Source organism: Alligator mississippiensis, chromosome 1, assembly GCF_030867095.1.
Source record: "Alligator mississippiensis isolate rAllMis1 chromosome 1, rAllMis1, whole genome shotgun sequence".
NCBI lineage: Eukaryota > Metazoa > Chordata > Crocodylia > Alligatoridae > Alligator > Alligator mississippiensis.
Genome location: NC_081824.1, coordinates 35,958,617 through 35,975,525, shown reverse-complemented (window position 1 = coordinate 35,975,525; position 16,909 = coordinate 35,958,617). Strand labels below are relative to the sequence as shown.

The following is a 16,909-nucleotide window of genomic DNA, read 5'->3' as shown; positions in this document are numbered from 1 at the left end:
GTGTGATGGTGGCTGCTACATACGAGTTTCCCCCTCCCCGACTGGGCGGTGGGTGTGTGGTCCACAGAGGGACACCGCTGCCCTTGCCCCCCCCTCCCCCCACAGCAGGCACAGAGATGCACTCCTCCCTCATTCTCAATCTGCCCCCCCAGCCCCTTCCTTTCCTCTGTCCCCCCCCACACATACCTACCTTCTAGGGTGTGTGTGTATGTCTGTGTGTTTGTGTGTCTGTGCCTGTGGGTGGGGGGCTGTTGTGGGGGGAGTAAGGGGCACTAACAGGACTGGGGAGGCTATGGAGGTGAGTGAGGGTCACTAGTGGGGTGGGGAGCCTGGGGGGGGTGAGGGGGAGGCTTTGATTTTTATCATGGATTTTGGATTTTTTATCAGAGGATTTGCAATTTTTTATCAGAGAATTTTTTATTTTTTTAATCAGGGAAAGCCAGGATCCCTGATAATGAGCCTTGACTGCATTGCCTTCACAGTTGTAGGCCACATTGCAGTTTTTGATATATGGCTCCTGTGACACATTCTTTTTATGTCATGATGGATCTAATCCCCAATCCCAACAATTGTGTTTCCTGCCATGCCACACGTATAGCAGGCTGCATGATATTGGGATTGGGAATCAGATCTCAATTGAGCTATTACTACTTGACGGTGCAGGAGGAGCCTGGGATCATCATGCCTGCGCTGGCAAGCTGTCTGCCTGCAGCCTAGCACAAGCCAGCGTGGTGCTAGAGCTGGGACTGACAGTTAGCTGACTGTCAGTCTCAGGCCAGGGACCTCATGGGAGCCAGAGACTCCAGTGGGGTCCCAGGGCTGGAACCAATAATCATCTGAATACTGGTCTCAGGCCTTCCAGTAAGTTCCTGGGGCTGATACCAACGATCAGCTGATTATTGTTTCCCGCTCTGGGACTGCACTGAGGCCAGTCTCAGAGCCCCATGGGCCAGGATGTTAGAAAACCTCATATACAGCCCACCTTCACATGCAGTTTTATAAGGTCCTGGTGCACTGGGGCCCTGGGATCTGGGATTCTCTCCCTATTCCAGAGTCCTTGTGGCTTGGATATCAAGTGCTTCGTTCCACAGCTCTCTGGGAACTTCAGGGCAAGGCAGTCCACTTGCTGAGTCTCAGGAAGCCAAGCTTATGAGCTTCCCTCAACTCAGCACCCAGAAAACAGTGGAGTGCAACCCTATGCAGGGCTGTACCATAGGACTGTCAGTCTGCTGACATGGGGATGGGAACTGTCAACCAAGCCCCATCAGCTAGCTAGCATCAGGTTGCATGGCTGGGACCCTGCTACGCATTCAGTTTAAGGCTTGATGGAAACCAGCCACAAAAATATTCCACATATTTGATAGAACATTTTTTGTGGCTGGTTTCTTGTTCTGTTGTGCCATTACTCTCCTGAACATATGGCTGGGTTACTGTTTAATATACTTTTAACAGGTTAATCACATCTTAGGTATAACGTCTGCCAGGGCCTGTGAACTCAAGATTGACAATGAAGATTAAAATACACTACCTTCTATGCAAAAAATAACAAGACTATCATAATAACATGGCTATCACATGCTGAGACCTGGTCTAGCTTGCTGATGAGTTGAGATGAGATGGGATTCTTGTCTATGGGTGCAAGTAAGAATCAACACTTACACATCTGCTTCTAGGCTAGGGCTTAAACAAAGCTTTTTTCCCCCCTATTAATAAACAGCTTCATGTTCTTTGTATGTCCTCTTCTAAGGGGAAACATAATCAAAATATTAAATTATAGAATCAAAGAAAAGGAGGCTGGAAGGGCCCTTAAGTGGTCATCGAGTCCAAGTCCCTGATCAAGGCAGAATCATGTCTATGTAAATTCTTAAAACTGCGCAACCCCCGCCTCTGCCCAAATACCAGGCACAATGCTAAAAACATCCAAACACTAATTTGCCACAGACAAGGTAGTGGGCACTGTTAGTGTCCTGCCACTGCAAGGACAGGAAGTAGTTTGTTAAAATGTACTTGAGAGATCCGAGAAAGAGGACCGGTGTCTCACTGCTCCCTTCCCCTGGGCAGAAAAAGGAAATTTGACATTCCACCCAGCAGAGAGCTAGTGGTAAGCACAGAAAATATTCCAGTAGAGCGCATTACAAAGTATATTAAAATTTATTATTAATCTAATAATGTACAAGCTACACTTTTTCAATGAATGAAAGTAGGACTTCAGCATCTAAGGCTGTCATGAGTAATAATACAAATATTAATAAATAATAGCTAATAATACTTTTTAGTTTAAAATTGACAAATATTCACATGAGGATAATTTTACTTTGTATTTTAGCTTATATGGTGGTTCCCAGTCTTCAAGAAAACCCAGGAAGAAAAAATCAAGAGTAAGTTAAAAATGAAATGAATTCAATAATTCACAGCACATTTTATTATTCTCTTGTATTATCAATATTTTAAGAATATGAAATATTATAACAGTCACAATTTGATAAAAATAATAGTGTTCATCTATAAGACTTCTCTAATAATTTATATTTTGATCTGGATGGTGTTAATATCAAGTAGATAAATATAGACAAATATGAAAAACAATCATTCATTTCTTACTAAATGTATTGTTTTGTTGATCCTTTTAATTAAGTTTAAGAAAATAGTCATTTAAGGGGCAGATTTGGTTTGCTGATGTAGGTGTCTAAATGGGAGTAGGTGGAATTTAGACTCCAGGATATTTATACACATACATTTTCATGCCTGGACGCATCAGAGATCCAGCGCACTTAATTGAGTCTGCTCCACATGTGAGCTGATATGCACGGTGCTGCATTGCTTGTAGTTGTATAAGCCGCAAAATGTGAGTCAGTGTGGAGAAAATGGTGGTGGTGCACTTTTGAACTAAAACACCTTCTATGCGTTTTAGTTCAGAAGTGGACCGCTGCCATTTCTGTTTGCTTACGTGCATTTTGCTGCTTATACAATTGCAAGCGATGCAGTGCCAGGCACTTGTCAAAGCGCCGGATGCTGTGGTATGCTGCATGTGTAAAAATGCCCCTACTAAAAGACCTGAAAAGCGCTTCAGTTTAGCTCTGCTCCACAAAACACAAGATGTAGAAGGTACCTAAGGCAGGGGAGAGCCTTCATTTTGGGCTGCAAAAATCTGAAGTGATCCATTTTGATTACCTGGGCACCAAACTTAACCCAAGGGACCACTGCAGTCCAGATTAGTGCTCAGGACTCACCAAATCACTGAAAGGACCTGATCCATTAGTGTGTGTTCTGAGCATTCCCGTCTTGCACTAAGAGCATTGACTCCAGTTCAGGAATGCAGCTGATAGTGTTGCTGCCCACCTACTTTGCAATATTGCCTACTGGTTAGAGCACTTGCCCTAGAAGTGAGAATCTGGATTATCAGACCCCTCAACCTGAATGGATTCAAATCTACGTGTCCCACTTTCCAGGAGAGTATTTTAAGGTACTTATACATGTGCTCTGATGTGTTCTAATTGGAAAACATCAGAGCATGCTTGATTAATTGAGTCTGCTCTGCATTCTAATTAGAAAGCTCTATTGTCACCACACTGTCCTGTGAATATGCCCCTGTGGATTTAAAAATGGCCACTGGGGTGCTTTAACTAAAGCTCATCAAATGAGCTTTAGTTAAAGTATCCCATGGCTATTTTAAAATGTACAGAGACTTAATACATATGACTCTGTGGCATTTTAATTAGAGCAGCCCCCGCAGGAACTGCTCTAAATAAACACTCCCCACCCCGAGCACATTTATAGACATCCTAATTAGCGGTTATACAATAGGCTGAATGAGGGATACTCCTGCATTCAGGGGTACTCCTGCAAGATTTCAGGAGTCATAGGGCAAGGAGGAGAACAAGCAAAAAGCAGTGTGACTTGGTAGTCCAGTGAGCCATACTGTCCCCTGGGAAGAATCTTGAGTTCCTTTTCCTATTTCCAGGATGCTTTATATATTTTAAATTAAATAGTAATTTGTTAAACACAGGTAGATATAGCTTTGGGAGTATAACCTGGATCTCTTCCCTCCCAACTGAGTTCCATAATCACTGGTCTACGGAGTCACTTTCCATTTTACTTTTTTGCTTATTGGTCCCAGCCTTTCATTCTTGGCTTCCTTCTTTAGTGTCAGGCTTTTAAAAAAGATTTTAAATGCATAATATCAGGGATTTATTTTATGTATTGGCTAGATCAGTGGTTCCCAACCTTTTTTGCCACAACCAGCTGTTGGGAGCGGAGTGCAGCGGGGGCGGCCCAGAGGCACGGCAGCTCCTGGCATGCGGCATGGCTTGTCCATTGTGTGTGGCGTCGCTGGGATTGCCCCCACAACCCTCATTTGGGTCATGACCTGAGGTTGGGAAATTCTGGGCTAGATTATGAAACATGGTCACTCTTGTTTATATGTTTTGATAAACAGGGATTATGAGCGCTTTGATAAACACGGATTTACCCCTATGGGATGAGGGGCATCATAATTTAGACCTCCTTGTTTGTACAACTTGCATTCAGATCTATTAAAATGTGGTTTGTTACTTTGTGACAATTAAACCAAGTAATTTCAGATCTTAGTAATTTCAGAACAAAGTAATGACAATAACCTGTCCTTGCCATTATTTCTTACATAATCTTTTTGCTTTCTATACAGTTTATCATCAAATATTTTATATCATTATCTGGACTAGGGGCTTCTAAAGTGTAACCCATGGGCCAAATATTGCTTGGAAGCCTTTTTGATGCAGCCTGCCACCCAGAACTATCTCTTTGAAGTGGCCCTTCAAGGGCAAAACTTTGGGAACCACTGACCTAATTGAAGGAGAAATATATTTAATAACATTTGTACCAAGAACAGGTCCCTTGGGAATCCCAGTATAGTAAGAAAACATGATAGTTGCATTGGTTAAGCATGCAATATAGAAAATATACTGAAGCTATATTAATACTGTCATAAAACAGAAATATTTATTGCTTTTTCTTGTTTGGTCAAGTCATTTCACTACCCTAGCAAAAATGTTACTTATGAAGAATACCAGGCTGGTGACTTTCCAGGACGCCCTGTAAGTCTTTGTTAATTTCCACAATCATAACAGAAATATATAAGGCTTTATTCTCAAAACAGTGTTCAGCAAATTATACTGTGTAGTGTCCACCAAGTTTTAAATTATGGATCTGGTGTCAGGTGTTTTAAAGTGACTTTTTTGTACTTTAAAAAATTGACAGAAATGGTGGGGTCATAGTTATTCAGTCTCAGCGCTTCCCATCTTTGTTTAGTTTTCCTTGGCCAATTATATCTCAAAACTAGTAGCTTCCTTCTGTAACAGATGTTAATAGGAGGTTTCAAAAGAACATATGTTCTTTATAATATTTGAAAAGTTAAGTACAGATTTTGTCGAGATACCTATCCTGTCTCTAAATTGCTTAAAACCCTGAGAACTATTTTGAGGATCTATTCTGAACAGACTCTAGGTAAAATGTCATCAATTTCATCCTTTGCTTCGAAGAACAGCCATAATTTTAGCATTAAATAACTGAAGAATGTTTGGTAGGCACTCAAGCATTTATAATGTATATAAAAAACCCCAATAGTACCTATAGAAATAAGCAGTTTTACTAATAACCTTTAGTTTTGTTTGATGAAGCTACTCATATGCAACTTCTGCATATAATTTTAATAGTAGTTTATTTTTTCACCCAAACAACAACTTTGACTCAAATCTTGCTTATTATTATTAACAAAGTCTATTGCTACACTGGTAGTTAGGATCAGCATTATGGCCCATACATGCTAACCAGCTATACTATAAACCAGGGGCTTCAAACATGTATGGCTCCTGATGGGCCAGGGAATTTGGAGGTGGGGCCTACTGCAGATTTGGGGGCTACAGCGCCTTGCTGGATATGGCCACTGGCAGCAGGGAAGGCAAGTGGAGGCTGTGCTGACACAGTACTGCTCCTTCTGCCTGCCTCTTTACCACGTCCTCTGTCACTGGCTCTGCCAGTGCTATTTGCCATACGGCCACCATTGCGACCACAGGTTCTGCTTACTTTATCACTTGCCTTGTCTCTGGCAGGTCTGGATTTGGTCATGAGGAGCCCTGTGGTTTGATCTGGCACGCAGGACAGGTTGAGTTTGATACCCCTGCTGTAAACCCATATATTTGACTCCCATTCTTAGCTTGAAAGCTCTGCTGTCACCACTAGATTCCTAGTCCCATTCTTTCTTCTGGCTTTCTACATTATACTGCTGTCTATTACTTATAAGTTTGGACCAGCCCAGAAGGAGATGTGTCAGCTGCAGACTTGTCCCTAGAAGAGCTCTGGAAATTATGTTGGGATATACCTTAGTACCATACTCAAGAAATAAACAGCATATTGTGGATGATTTGGGGTTGAGTCCCTCAGTACAGGGTATTGTTTGTACATGGGGGCTGTCTTTACTTTGGGGATGATCTATTTGATTTGCAAAATTTTGGTCTTTTAAATTTGGAAATGAAAATGAAGGAAAGATATATTCTTTTAATGCCCTTTCTACTGAAAGTGATTTGTTTAATTATATTCAATTTTCAGTGGTGAAACATGAAAAGATGTAAATAGTATTTTGAAGTGCTGAGAACTGCTCCAGCGTCAAAATTGCAATTGAGTTTTAACTTGATATTGAGGTTTTCTAATACTAAAATATCTTACAAATGTGGAAGTTATTAGGTTTGGTCTGAGGCTAAGAAAGCTTTTTTCCTCAAGTTTTTAAAAAATTAATTGGACAAGGTTTTCCTGGATAATGTTATCCTAAAAACTGAGGAATTACGAGTGAAGAGTATATTTTTTTCCAGTGCAGTGTAAAAATGGGAATAAATCGGATGCAACAAAATTAACTGGATGTTTCTCACTGGGCATGTCTATACAAGATGTTTACTGTGCAGTTGGCTAATTATCTGTGCAATAAAATGTTACCATCTACACAAGTGGTACTATTAGGTCAGAGTAAACTAACTCCACCGAAGGCTAATAGCGCTAGATACAAATACTATTCTGTGGCGGACTACTTTAGTTTTCACAATGCTTGTGTAGATGGGGACCAGGCTGGCTGGGGCATGAGGGTGCAACAGTGTGGGCACTGCCTGCTGGCTAGCCCCACCCTTGTGTCCCAGCTAGCCTCTTTGCAGCATGCTGAACTGGGTGGAGCAGCCCCGGGCTGGCAGACTGACCCCCTGAACCCTTTGCCAGCTGTGGCTGTGTCGCTCCGACTCACTGTGCTGTGGTCCTAGTGCATGTGAAGACACTGTACTTGGAAGTGCTAAACTATGGTACGAACCGTGCCGGAGTTTATTTAGCTGCCTTAATATTGTGTGTAGCTGCACCCACTGAGCTCTTAGTTTCAACTCAAACTTGAATTGATGCAAATCAAACGTGACATGTTACGATTTTAAATAGACTTGTAGTCGTGCCTCATTATGTTTGGCACAGTGTTTTTTTACCTCATTGAGAGCTTTGCAGGCCAAGGGGACAGCAACATCTTAATCCCTTAGATTTCTTGCATAGGACCTGTGAGCTAGTTCCCGAGTCAGTGGCATCGGTGTTCCCTGCTGTCATCCAGTCCTTCAAAGACATCCTCAGGTTTATGGAAAAGGGAGCTCATTTGAACACTTACAATATCTATTTGCATTTACTAGGGAGGAAATTAGAATGTGTCGGAGCAAACTTGATTAATCTAATTAGAACGCGTTGGGCAAGCTTGATTAATCAAGTCTGCTCCAGTGCTCCAGCAGCCTTGGTGTCATGTATATGCAGTGTTTCTAGCTTTCAAAATGGCAGCAGGGGCACTTTAACTAAAGCTTGTCAAACAAGCTTTAGTTAAAGCTCCTCCACTGCCATTTTGAAGTGCAGGATGTTGAATATATGAGACACTGCAGGATCTGCTCTAATTAAAATGCCCCTTTTCTCTTCCCCACCCCGGAGCACAAGTAAATATGCCCTTGAAGATTTTCATAGTGGCACATCTCATCTGAAACACCATTTCTGATGGGGGCCAGTGCCAGATGCCTCAGATGAAAATGCAAGAAATTCAATCAACAATAATAATGATATAAAGCCTACTAATACTTAATACCAGTATAAAGGGCTATTTTTCCTAACACCTATTGGTTAATGTTTACACGGCATGCTGGATATATCAATTTTATAAATTGCGTTATAAATGTTGTGTCCTATCTAATGTAACTATGGATATTCTTATTATCCACATCAACTATACATAAATAAGTCACCATCTTTAATTTTTGTTATGCTCTTGACTTCACTGACGCTTGTGTCTCTACCACTAGAGCATATGTTGTATAAAAAAGTACTTACTTTATCAAGTTCTAATCTTATTAGGTTTATTTAAGAGAGAGCAGTACTCACTATATACCTTCTTTGCACAATTTAATTTTCCCAATAATTTCCCCTCTTCTCTAAACCTAACAGCCCTAATCTTTTCAATCTCTCTTCGTGTGGAAGTTCATAATATGCAAAGAAAATATATTTTCATGAGTAACATGAGTTAATCTACCTCGGCTGCGAAATATTTTTACATATAATCTTTATACACGTCTGAATTTTCCCCTCATTTCTTTCTTTAATGTAGTTTCCCTGTGATAATAATTTAGACATGGCATTGTGTACAATGCTTTCTGATTCATACGAGTTAAATTAATTAAAATAACCAAGCAGTGCTGTCGCAAGTAATTTTGTTTCTTGTCACACATTCAGAATTTAGAGTCCAAATCATGGCTTGACTCTTCATAGAACTTTTGTGAGTTCATTGATATCAGATTTTGGACTCGAGCAAGGATACAGAATCTTTCATAATGCACTAGTAATAAGGGAGAAAAATTTAGACTTCATTTTTTCTCTGTATTTTCTCTAAACTTATTTTAACATCTCTAGAGCTGAAAGTTAAATGGGTTTCTTCAGGGAAATGGGATTATTTTCCAGTTTTGACACAATTTGTGTTTGGACTGAAAATGAAATATTGTGGAAGTGAAATGGAGTTAGGACTTAATTCAGTAAGGATATATTATGTTACATATCCTGTTATTTTGATGGATTCTTCTACAGCAATAAGAAATAGGCATGAAAACATGAAGGTGATTGAATTAGCTAAGATTTGGGGTTAAAGTAATTACAATTTTTTCCTTCATGGGGTGGCTGTTATGATGATAACTAAATGGATAGGAGCTGAAGAAAAGAATTGGGGTAAAAACTTGCCATTTGGAAAGGAAGATTATATTGAAGAATGAAGAAAAACTTATATGTAATAAATCTGACTGAAGAAGGTAGATATGAATGGGGAGGAGAAAGGAACAGCAGATTAGTTAGCTATCTAGTGTAATCTCCTTCGTAGCTAATGTGGGAAGCCATTTATATTGAGCACTTGCAGCACAGGGGGGTTGGTCCAGAGCATTTGCTGCATGCATAGCCCCATCAGACTAGTCCTGTGCACTGGCTCTGGGGCCAGCCCAGGTTGGGTCATGCTGGAGCCAGCATGCAGGGCTGGTTGTTCTGTCAGGGCACTGCATACAGCGTGTGACCCAGATTGACCCTCTATGCTGCTTGCAGTGCCTGGTACAGCCCATTTGCTGTGGGCAGCACATGCTCTGCCAGCCCAGCGTGCTGTATGTACACTGAGCCCCAGGGCCAGTGCTGCACAGGGGGTTGGTCCCGATCTGGCCTGCAGACTGGCTCAGCCACCCTCAGTTGGCTTGGGTGGCTAGATGAGTTTGACACCCCTGACTTGGGCCATGTTAAGTTCAGTGATACAGACTCAGTTGTTCTCATGCGTTTCACTGTTAATACCAGCTGTGAAGTTGATGTTCTTATACATTTCATTGCTAATACAAGCCATGATATTGATGTTCTTGTAAGTTTTGCTGCTAATACCACCTTTACTTTACTTATCCACCTTGCTTGGTCGGTATACATCCATTAGTTCAGAGTACTTGCTATAAGCAGGGAGAATGGTAAGCACAACAAGTACATGAAGGAATGCTTTGTGGTTGTGAAACTTATGCTGCTTCCAAAAAAAAAATACCCCATATCATATAAATTTCATTTATCATTTTGAAGATGGACACTTGAAGCAAGCAATATACTTTATTTGGATAATCATTGCAAAGAGGGATGATACGAAACAAGCATAAAGACCGAACACTTTTGATGAAGGGGTTAATAATGCCTGCTTTAAAGACATACTTTTGCAGAAGTAGGTATCAGGATAAAAAAATCATAGCAGATTTCAATATGCATGCTGAAGTTTGACTGTCCATAATGCAGTAGGTAAATGGTACCAGATTTTGGTACCTTTTAAATAATGTAGGGAACAGATAGAATTTACATACATGTATTTAATATTTTGTGTATAATTCTAATATTATAAAAGCGTAAGTCTTTCTGTGTGTCTGTCTGTCCATAACACTTTATTTGTGCTCTGATTGGCTGACATCCAGTCAGAGTGCGAACGAGTGCTCCAACAGGAGATGGCAGCTGGTGGAGTGCCACCATGATGGTGGGGACAGGGACAACGAAGTGGACAGAATGGGGGGTGAGGCTTCGCCGCCCCGTCCTGTTCTGTGGAGGTGGCAAGGATGGAGTGGTGGGGGGACCCTTACTCCTTGCAAGTGACGGCGGTGGTGGCGTGGGGGGCAGAGCGGGGTTGGGATGCCATGGGGTGGAGGGGGGCCAGGCCCTCTCCCCTTCAGTGGTTGCTGACTGCAGGGCATGACGTGGAATGACGCGGTGGCAGTAGGGGGGGAGGTGTGAGCCCAACACAGGTTGGGGGAATAGCAGGTGCGCCGCAGTGGCGGCAGTGGGGGGAGGGGAGAGGCGTGGGCCCAGGCTCCATGTGGAGGCGGAGGAAGACAGAGTCTGAGCTGGGGGAGAAGCCAGCCCACCATGACAGTGGGAGCAGCGGGCCTGGGCCAACCCAGGAAATGAGAGGAGCAGCTTCGGAGTTGATGGGGGGAGGGGGGTGGAGGAGGAGTGGGCCTGGGCCCAAGGTGGGGAAAAGGCTCGCTCCTCCCCTCCCCTAGCCACTGCCGTGTTGGGCCAGGCCCACTGCTACACCCCACTGCTGCGGTGGGCTGGCTTCTCCCCCAGCTTGGGCTCAGGTCTCCTCCCCTCCTTGGGCCCAGGCCCACTTTTCCCCCACCCTGTTCCTCTCCCCCTTCGGCTTCATCATTCCTGATGGGCAGTCGGCTAGTATCTTTAATAAAGTCCTGTATGTGTGAGTGTGCATTCAGATTTGGAAATGAGTCATGGGGTAGAGCTGCCAACAAAGTAATAGTATGCTACAATATTTATCAAAAACATGAATGTTCAGAAAGTCTTTATTTACACACGCAGCTCTTTCCTGGAAGTTGTTCTTTTGTAAACTTTGTTTACTTTTTAAAATTGCAACACAAAACCCAGAAATACACATATGCACACACACATATATAGACTATATACAACAATCTGAAGTGTGTACCTATCTGTTTGTCATAAACAATAAGCAATAAAAGGGAAAAGAAAAGGAAGAAGGGAAGAGGGAGGGATAAAAGAAGAAAAGAGAAATGTTCAAGGAGTAATAATTTAGTTACTAAAATATTATAAGACCTCTTCTCAAATTGCACGAGCCTTTTCAAAACAGTTATGCCTGCTAAACATGACTCCCTATGGATGCTAGCTGTATTATCTCGCTGAACCAGATTTTGGTCTTTGGAGGTGTCCTACTTTTCCAGTGAAGTAATATAATTCTGAATGTCACTAAAAAACCAAGTGTAAGAGTGCAGTCTGGGAAGGATTCAGTTTCAATTCCTTAGGTATATGGCCAAGAATACATACATTTGCCAAAGATATCAGTGGGGTGTTCAAAACTGTGTTAACTCTATTTATAATTTCTTTCCAACAGGAATTGATAATAGGGTACAACTAAAACATGTGACTGACCATTGCTTGGAGTGCATTGCATCTCCAACATGAGTCTATTGACAGTATATTTATTTTTTTTAAGTTTAGAAGCAGTCCATTGAAGACAAAAAATTATCTTTTGGTTATATAAGATGGTCTAAATTCAGTTGTCAATATTCAAATATTGTGAATTGCTGTTTTTCACTGGGGTTCTGTTATCTGGATACTTAGGTCATAATTCTGCTTCTTCACGGTGCAGGGGGAGGGGAGAGTCTTTATTAGGTTTTTTATCTGACAATATACATTCATAGATAGAGTGTTGGCACACGGGTGGGGAAAAGAAACAGATTTAAAGGCAAAAATAAGTATATCTGTAGCGTTTGCTACATCTAAAGCCTCAGGTCCAAACTGATTTGCTGATACTTGATGCAACTGCATATGTTTCCATTCAGCTAATTTTGGGAGGCCAAATTCAGCACATTTCTCAGAAAAGGATTTAATGTGATGTCCTACTAGAAGCTGTTTTACATTCACAATACCCTTATCCATCCACCTTTTCCACGTAAGTTTGTGGGACCCATACTTCAAAAAGAGAGTCATAATTAGAGGCCTTACAACATAATGAAGGATGCAACTTCAGTATGTTTGCCAAATTTTTCAAGCTTGTCAGGTTGCAAAAAAATTAGGGCATTTTTACACATGCTCTGGGAGTGGAGGCAGGCATTTTAATTAGAGTCCACTCTAATAATAAGTTACATCGAACGAGCTTTAGTTTTAAAGTGCCCCCACTGTCATTTTGAGGTATGGGGTTGCTGATACACGAGATGCGGAGGCTGGCTGGAGAACTCTAATTAGCACACTCCAGCAGACTCTATTGATTCTGCTTCAGTGCGCTGTAATTACAGGGCGTTGGAGCAGCCTTCCAGCACATCTACAGGCACCCTTAGAGATTAGAGTTAGAAAGAGAGTGATAAATACAATTTATGACAGTTGATAATGGAAGGGAAAACCTAAGTGCCTGTTCAGTTTCCATTCATACAGGACAGTTCTCAGTTGTATCAGTCATCTAATACATAATCTGACTTGATAAGAAGGCATTGTGATATTGTGGAAAGTTTGGAGGATGAAAGCCATCCATTTCAATGGGTAGTTGCATTTTCTTTCAATGAAAATCAAGCCCCTTTTTATCCTCTTTATCAACAGAAACCTGTTAAACATTTGGTTGATTTTATCAAAATAGGATTGAGGGATTACATTTGGTAGGTTATGTAATAGATAGGTGCGGCAATGCATTCATTTTTTAAAATTTTTACACACTCCCAACAAGGATATTGCCACGCTGCTCTGTTTGTTCAGATCCTGTAATACAACACTGAGAATCTTTTGAAATTTTGGGTAGATAGTAACCTTAATCTTGCATATTTTCATATCCAAATAAGTTATGTGTTCTGATTGGCGTTGAAACTGCCATTTGCTAAGCATGTCCTTTGTGGTATAATTATTGTGTGCCCGTACACGTGCTTTGATGTGTTCTGATTGGAATGTGTCAGAGTAGACTTGATTAAGCGAGTCTGCTGGAGTGCTCTAATTAGAACGCTCCAGTGTACTGCAGTGTAATGTGTATTCAGAGTTCCATGTTTCAAAATGGCAGCAGTGGCACTTTAGCTAAAGCTCACTGCCATTTTGAAATGCGGGATGCTGAGTACACGTGATGCTGGCGTGTTTTAATTAGAGCGACTGTCATGGAGCCACTCTAATTAAAATGAACTCTGCTCCCCCTGAACTGTGGAGCACATGTACAGACACCCATTTAATCCAAGTAATTCCAATTTTGTCCAATTAATGTTATAACTATAAAGATTGCTAAAACTATTGATTTACGATAAGAAGACAGGAGCAGGTCTCTCAGGCTTTGACAGAAATGTAAGTGCATCATCTGCAATTGGATCTTGTGTTCATTATCTCCTACCTTTGTCTAATAATAAATTATATCGAACAAGCTTTAGTTAAAGCACTCCCAAGCCCAGAAGCATGGGAAATACCCATGGTAGAAAATAGTTATGCCTAGATCATCCTTGACCAGTGGCTGTCCAGCCTTTTCTTGAATACCACCAGTGATGGAGAGTCAACAACTTCCCTAGGCAGTCTATTCCACTGCCTCACTATTCTGTCAGTGAAGAAGTTTTTCCAAATATCCAATCTAAATTGACTTCGCTGCAACTTCAAGCCAATGGTCCACGTCCTCCTTGCTGCAACAAGAGAAAAAGGTGCTTTTCCTCTTCTTTATGGTAGCCTTTCAAGTATTTGAAGGCTGCTGTCATGTCCCTCTTATGCATCTTTTCTGCAAACTGAACGTGTCCAGCTCCTTCAGTCTCTCCTAATGTGACTTGCCTTCCAAGCTTTCTATCATCTTTGTTGCCTACCTCTGGACCGTCTCTAGCTTCTCCACATTCCTTTTAAAATGCAAAGCTCAGAACTGATCAGGTAACAGGTTATTAATTACAACTATGGAAGTGGGATTTGTATAATAGCCATGTCCATTTTATGAATTCTTTATCAAATCCTATCTTTTGTAAGGTATAAAAAGGTACTTCCAAGAAACACAATCAAAAGCCTTCTCTGCATCAAGGGATAAAAAATCCATAGGGATTTTGGATATTATTGTACTGCTACTATGATATCAGTAACCTGATGTACATTGTGTGAACCATGCCTTTTTTGATACTGTATTTACCTGAATCCAAGCAACTTTAAATTTAATATGACCCCCCCCCCAATAAAATTCTACACATGGAAAATTACAATTTTGTGGTAATTTTCCGTGCATAGAATCTTATTTGTGAAAGGTCATCTTCAATTCATCTCCCCACTGCTGTGATGGGTAAAGGAGCTGCAGGGTGCAAGGTGCCACTCCCCCGCCCTTTGTCCCACAGTGCCTGTGCCTACTCCCCTGCTGTCTGTCTCTCTGCCATGTGCCCCCTTGCTGCCTGCCCCTCCATGCCTGTGTGCGCCCCCCCAACTCCTGACCTCCTCCACCCTCTGCTCCCTCCTGCAGCCTGTCACTCCTCTCTTTTATCCCCCCCCCGTGTCTGCCTGCCTCCTCCCTTACCTTCTGCTGCAATTTTGCTGGCTGTGTGGCAGGCAGTAGCAGCATGGCTTGGGCCTGGCCCTGGCCTCTAGCCTAACACAGCTGGGGAGAAGAAGCAGCAGCTCCTGGCTAGGCTGGTCAGGGCTGGAATGACCAGGGGACAGAAGTAAGGGGACAGACAGCTGGAACAGCTGGAATGACAGCTGGAAGTAAGGGGACAGAAGGTAAGCAGGAGGCAGGCTGCAGAGGGGACAAAGTAGGGGGGAAGTTACATGCGGGGAGCAGCAGGTGGGGGTATCAGGCACAAGCATGTGGAGTTGTATGGGTAAAAAGTCCAGGCACCTATCTGTTTCCACAGAAGTAACACTCAGATTCCCAGTGTATAGTGTAGGATAAAGTGACTGAACTGTTGGTTGATTTGTCTCTATGTCACATGAATATTCCTCAGAGAGTCTCTTTATAGCTGATATTTTATTATAGTTGGATTTATTCTTTAGTCTATGTGCTAGTAACTTTCGTTCATGTTCCCCCAATTCCCAGTAATCTTGGCATAATCTATATTAAGCATACTTCATCTTCTGGGACTGTAATATATTCAATTTATATTTCATATTGGTAAGAATGCATAGTTTATCACCCAAAGGATCTGTGACATAATCCTCATCCAAAGACTTATTTTTTCTTATTAAAGTATCTGTTTCTGTATCCCATTTTTTTCTTTTTTGCAGAAGCATAAAATATATGTCCTTGCAAGAAGATTGCAGTAGTTTCCCATAATGTTGAAGCAGAGGAAGCAGTAGGTTAATTAAGTTCCATAATATCTTTGAATTCCTCTGGAATAGATGCTTCAAATTTCTAATCATTCGACAAGGGGCTGTTGAGCTGTTAGTTACTATTTATAGCTGCTCTATCTGCCAGAAAGAACTGAAACTCCACCTCACTATGGTTTGAAATAGCTACAGAACCATTAGGGGCATTGAACACAGAATCAGTTACATTTGAGAAATTAAAAAGTAATCAATTTTAGAATATACTTAATGAGGCATTGACCTCCCCCTGCCCCCCATAATCCCTCATCGTTGGATTCATTTTTTGCCACGTATCTACTGTGGAGACATTCATACGTCTTCCCCTAAAATATAAGGGTGTTTCCCAAATTTAGAGAATTTTACAAAAAAAAAAAAAGAAAAGAAAAGAAAAAATGTTGGATTGTCTACATTGGGACCATAGACACACCCAAAGTAAAATTAGAACCTATAATTTTAATATTTGCCAAAACAAAGCTATCCTTTTGATCGTCAGCTATGTCAGTTAAATGGGGGCATGATTTTTTATGCACTGAAGTAGAAACTTTTTGTGACTTCATGATATGCACACCACAGATTGCTAACTCCACCCAGCCGTGGTTTGATTTTCTGAGATTCCTCTATTTACAAATTCAGCCTCCTTTGTTTTTAAATTAAAAAAGGGGAAAGATAATATTTTCTTCTTTGTAATAGGTCTGTTAAGGCCCTTAGGATTCCAAGATACACACTTAATAGGTTTGGCTGTTCTCAATGACTTTATATTTTATGTTCAACTTTACATACACAGGCAGTCCTTGGACTTATGACACAGTGGTTCCTGAAAAATTCGTCTTAAGTCGAAATGTAACTTGGAACAGATTTTCCCATAGGAAACAATGTTATAAATGGGGGCTTCGTTCCCGAACCAAGGCTTGATACCCTATTTTCACCAAAAATAACCCAGAATTTTGTACTCAACCAATTATAGATGAGTAATATAGCCACACTAATGTATTTATATTGTAAATAGCTATTGTATTGATTTGGAAGGACTTCTTTGAGGTGACTTTGCTGGACTTTTTGAAGGGTTCTTGGCTGG

General features: G+C 41.3%; 1 protein-coding gene across 2 annotated transcripts in view; it reads left to right on the top strand.

Annotated features, from left to right (window-relative positions):
- DCDC2C (doublecortin domain containing 2C) overlaps positions 1–16,909 on the top strand; it is a 110,847-nt gene that overhangs the window by 61,131 nt on the left and 32,807 nt on the right. For both annotated transcript variants that reach the window (XM_059729860.1, XM_059729855.1), the window contains exon 6: positions 2,327–2,378. In XM_059729860.1, coding sequence (XP_059585843.1) covers positions 2,327–2,378 — 52 coding nt within the window. The remainder of the gene's footprint in view (positions 1–2,326; positions 2,379–16,909) is intronic.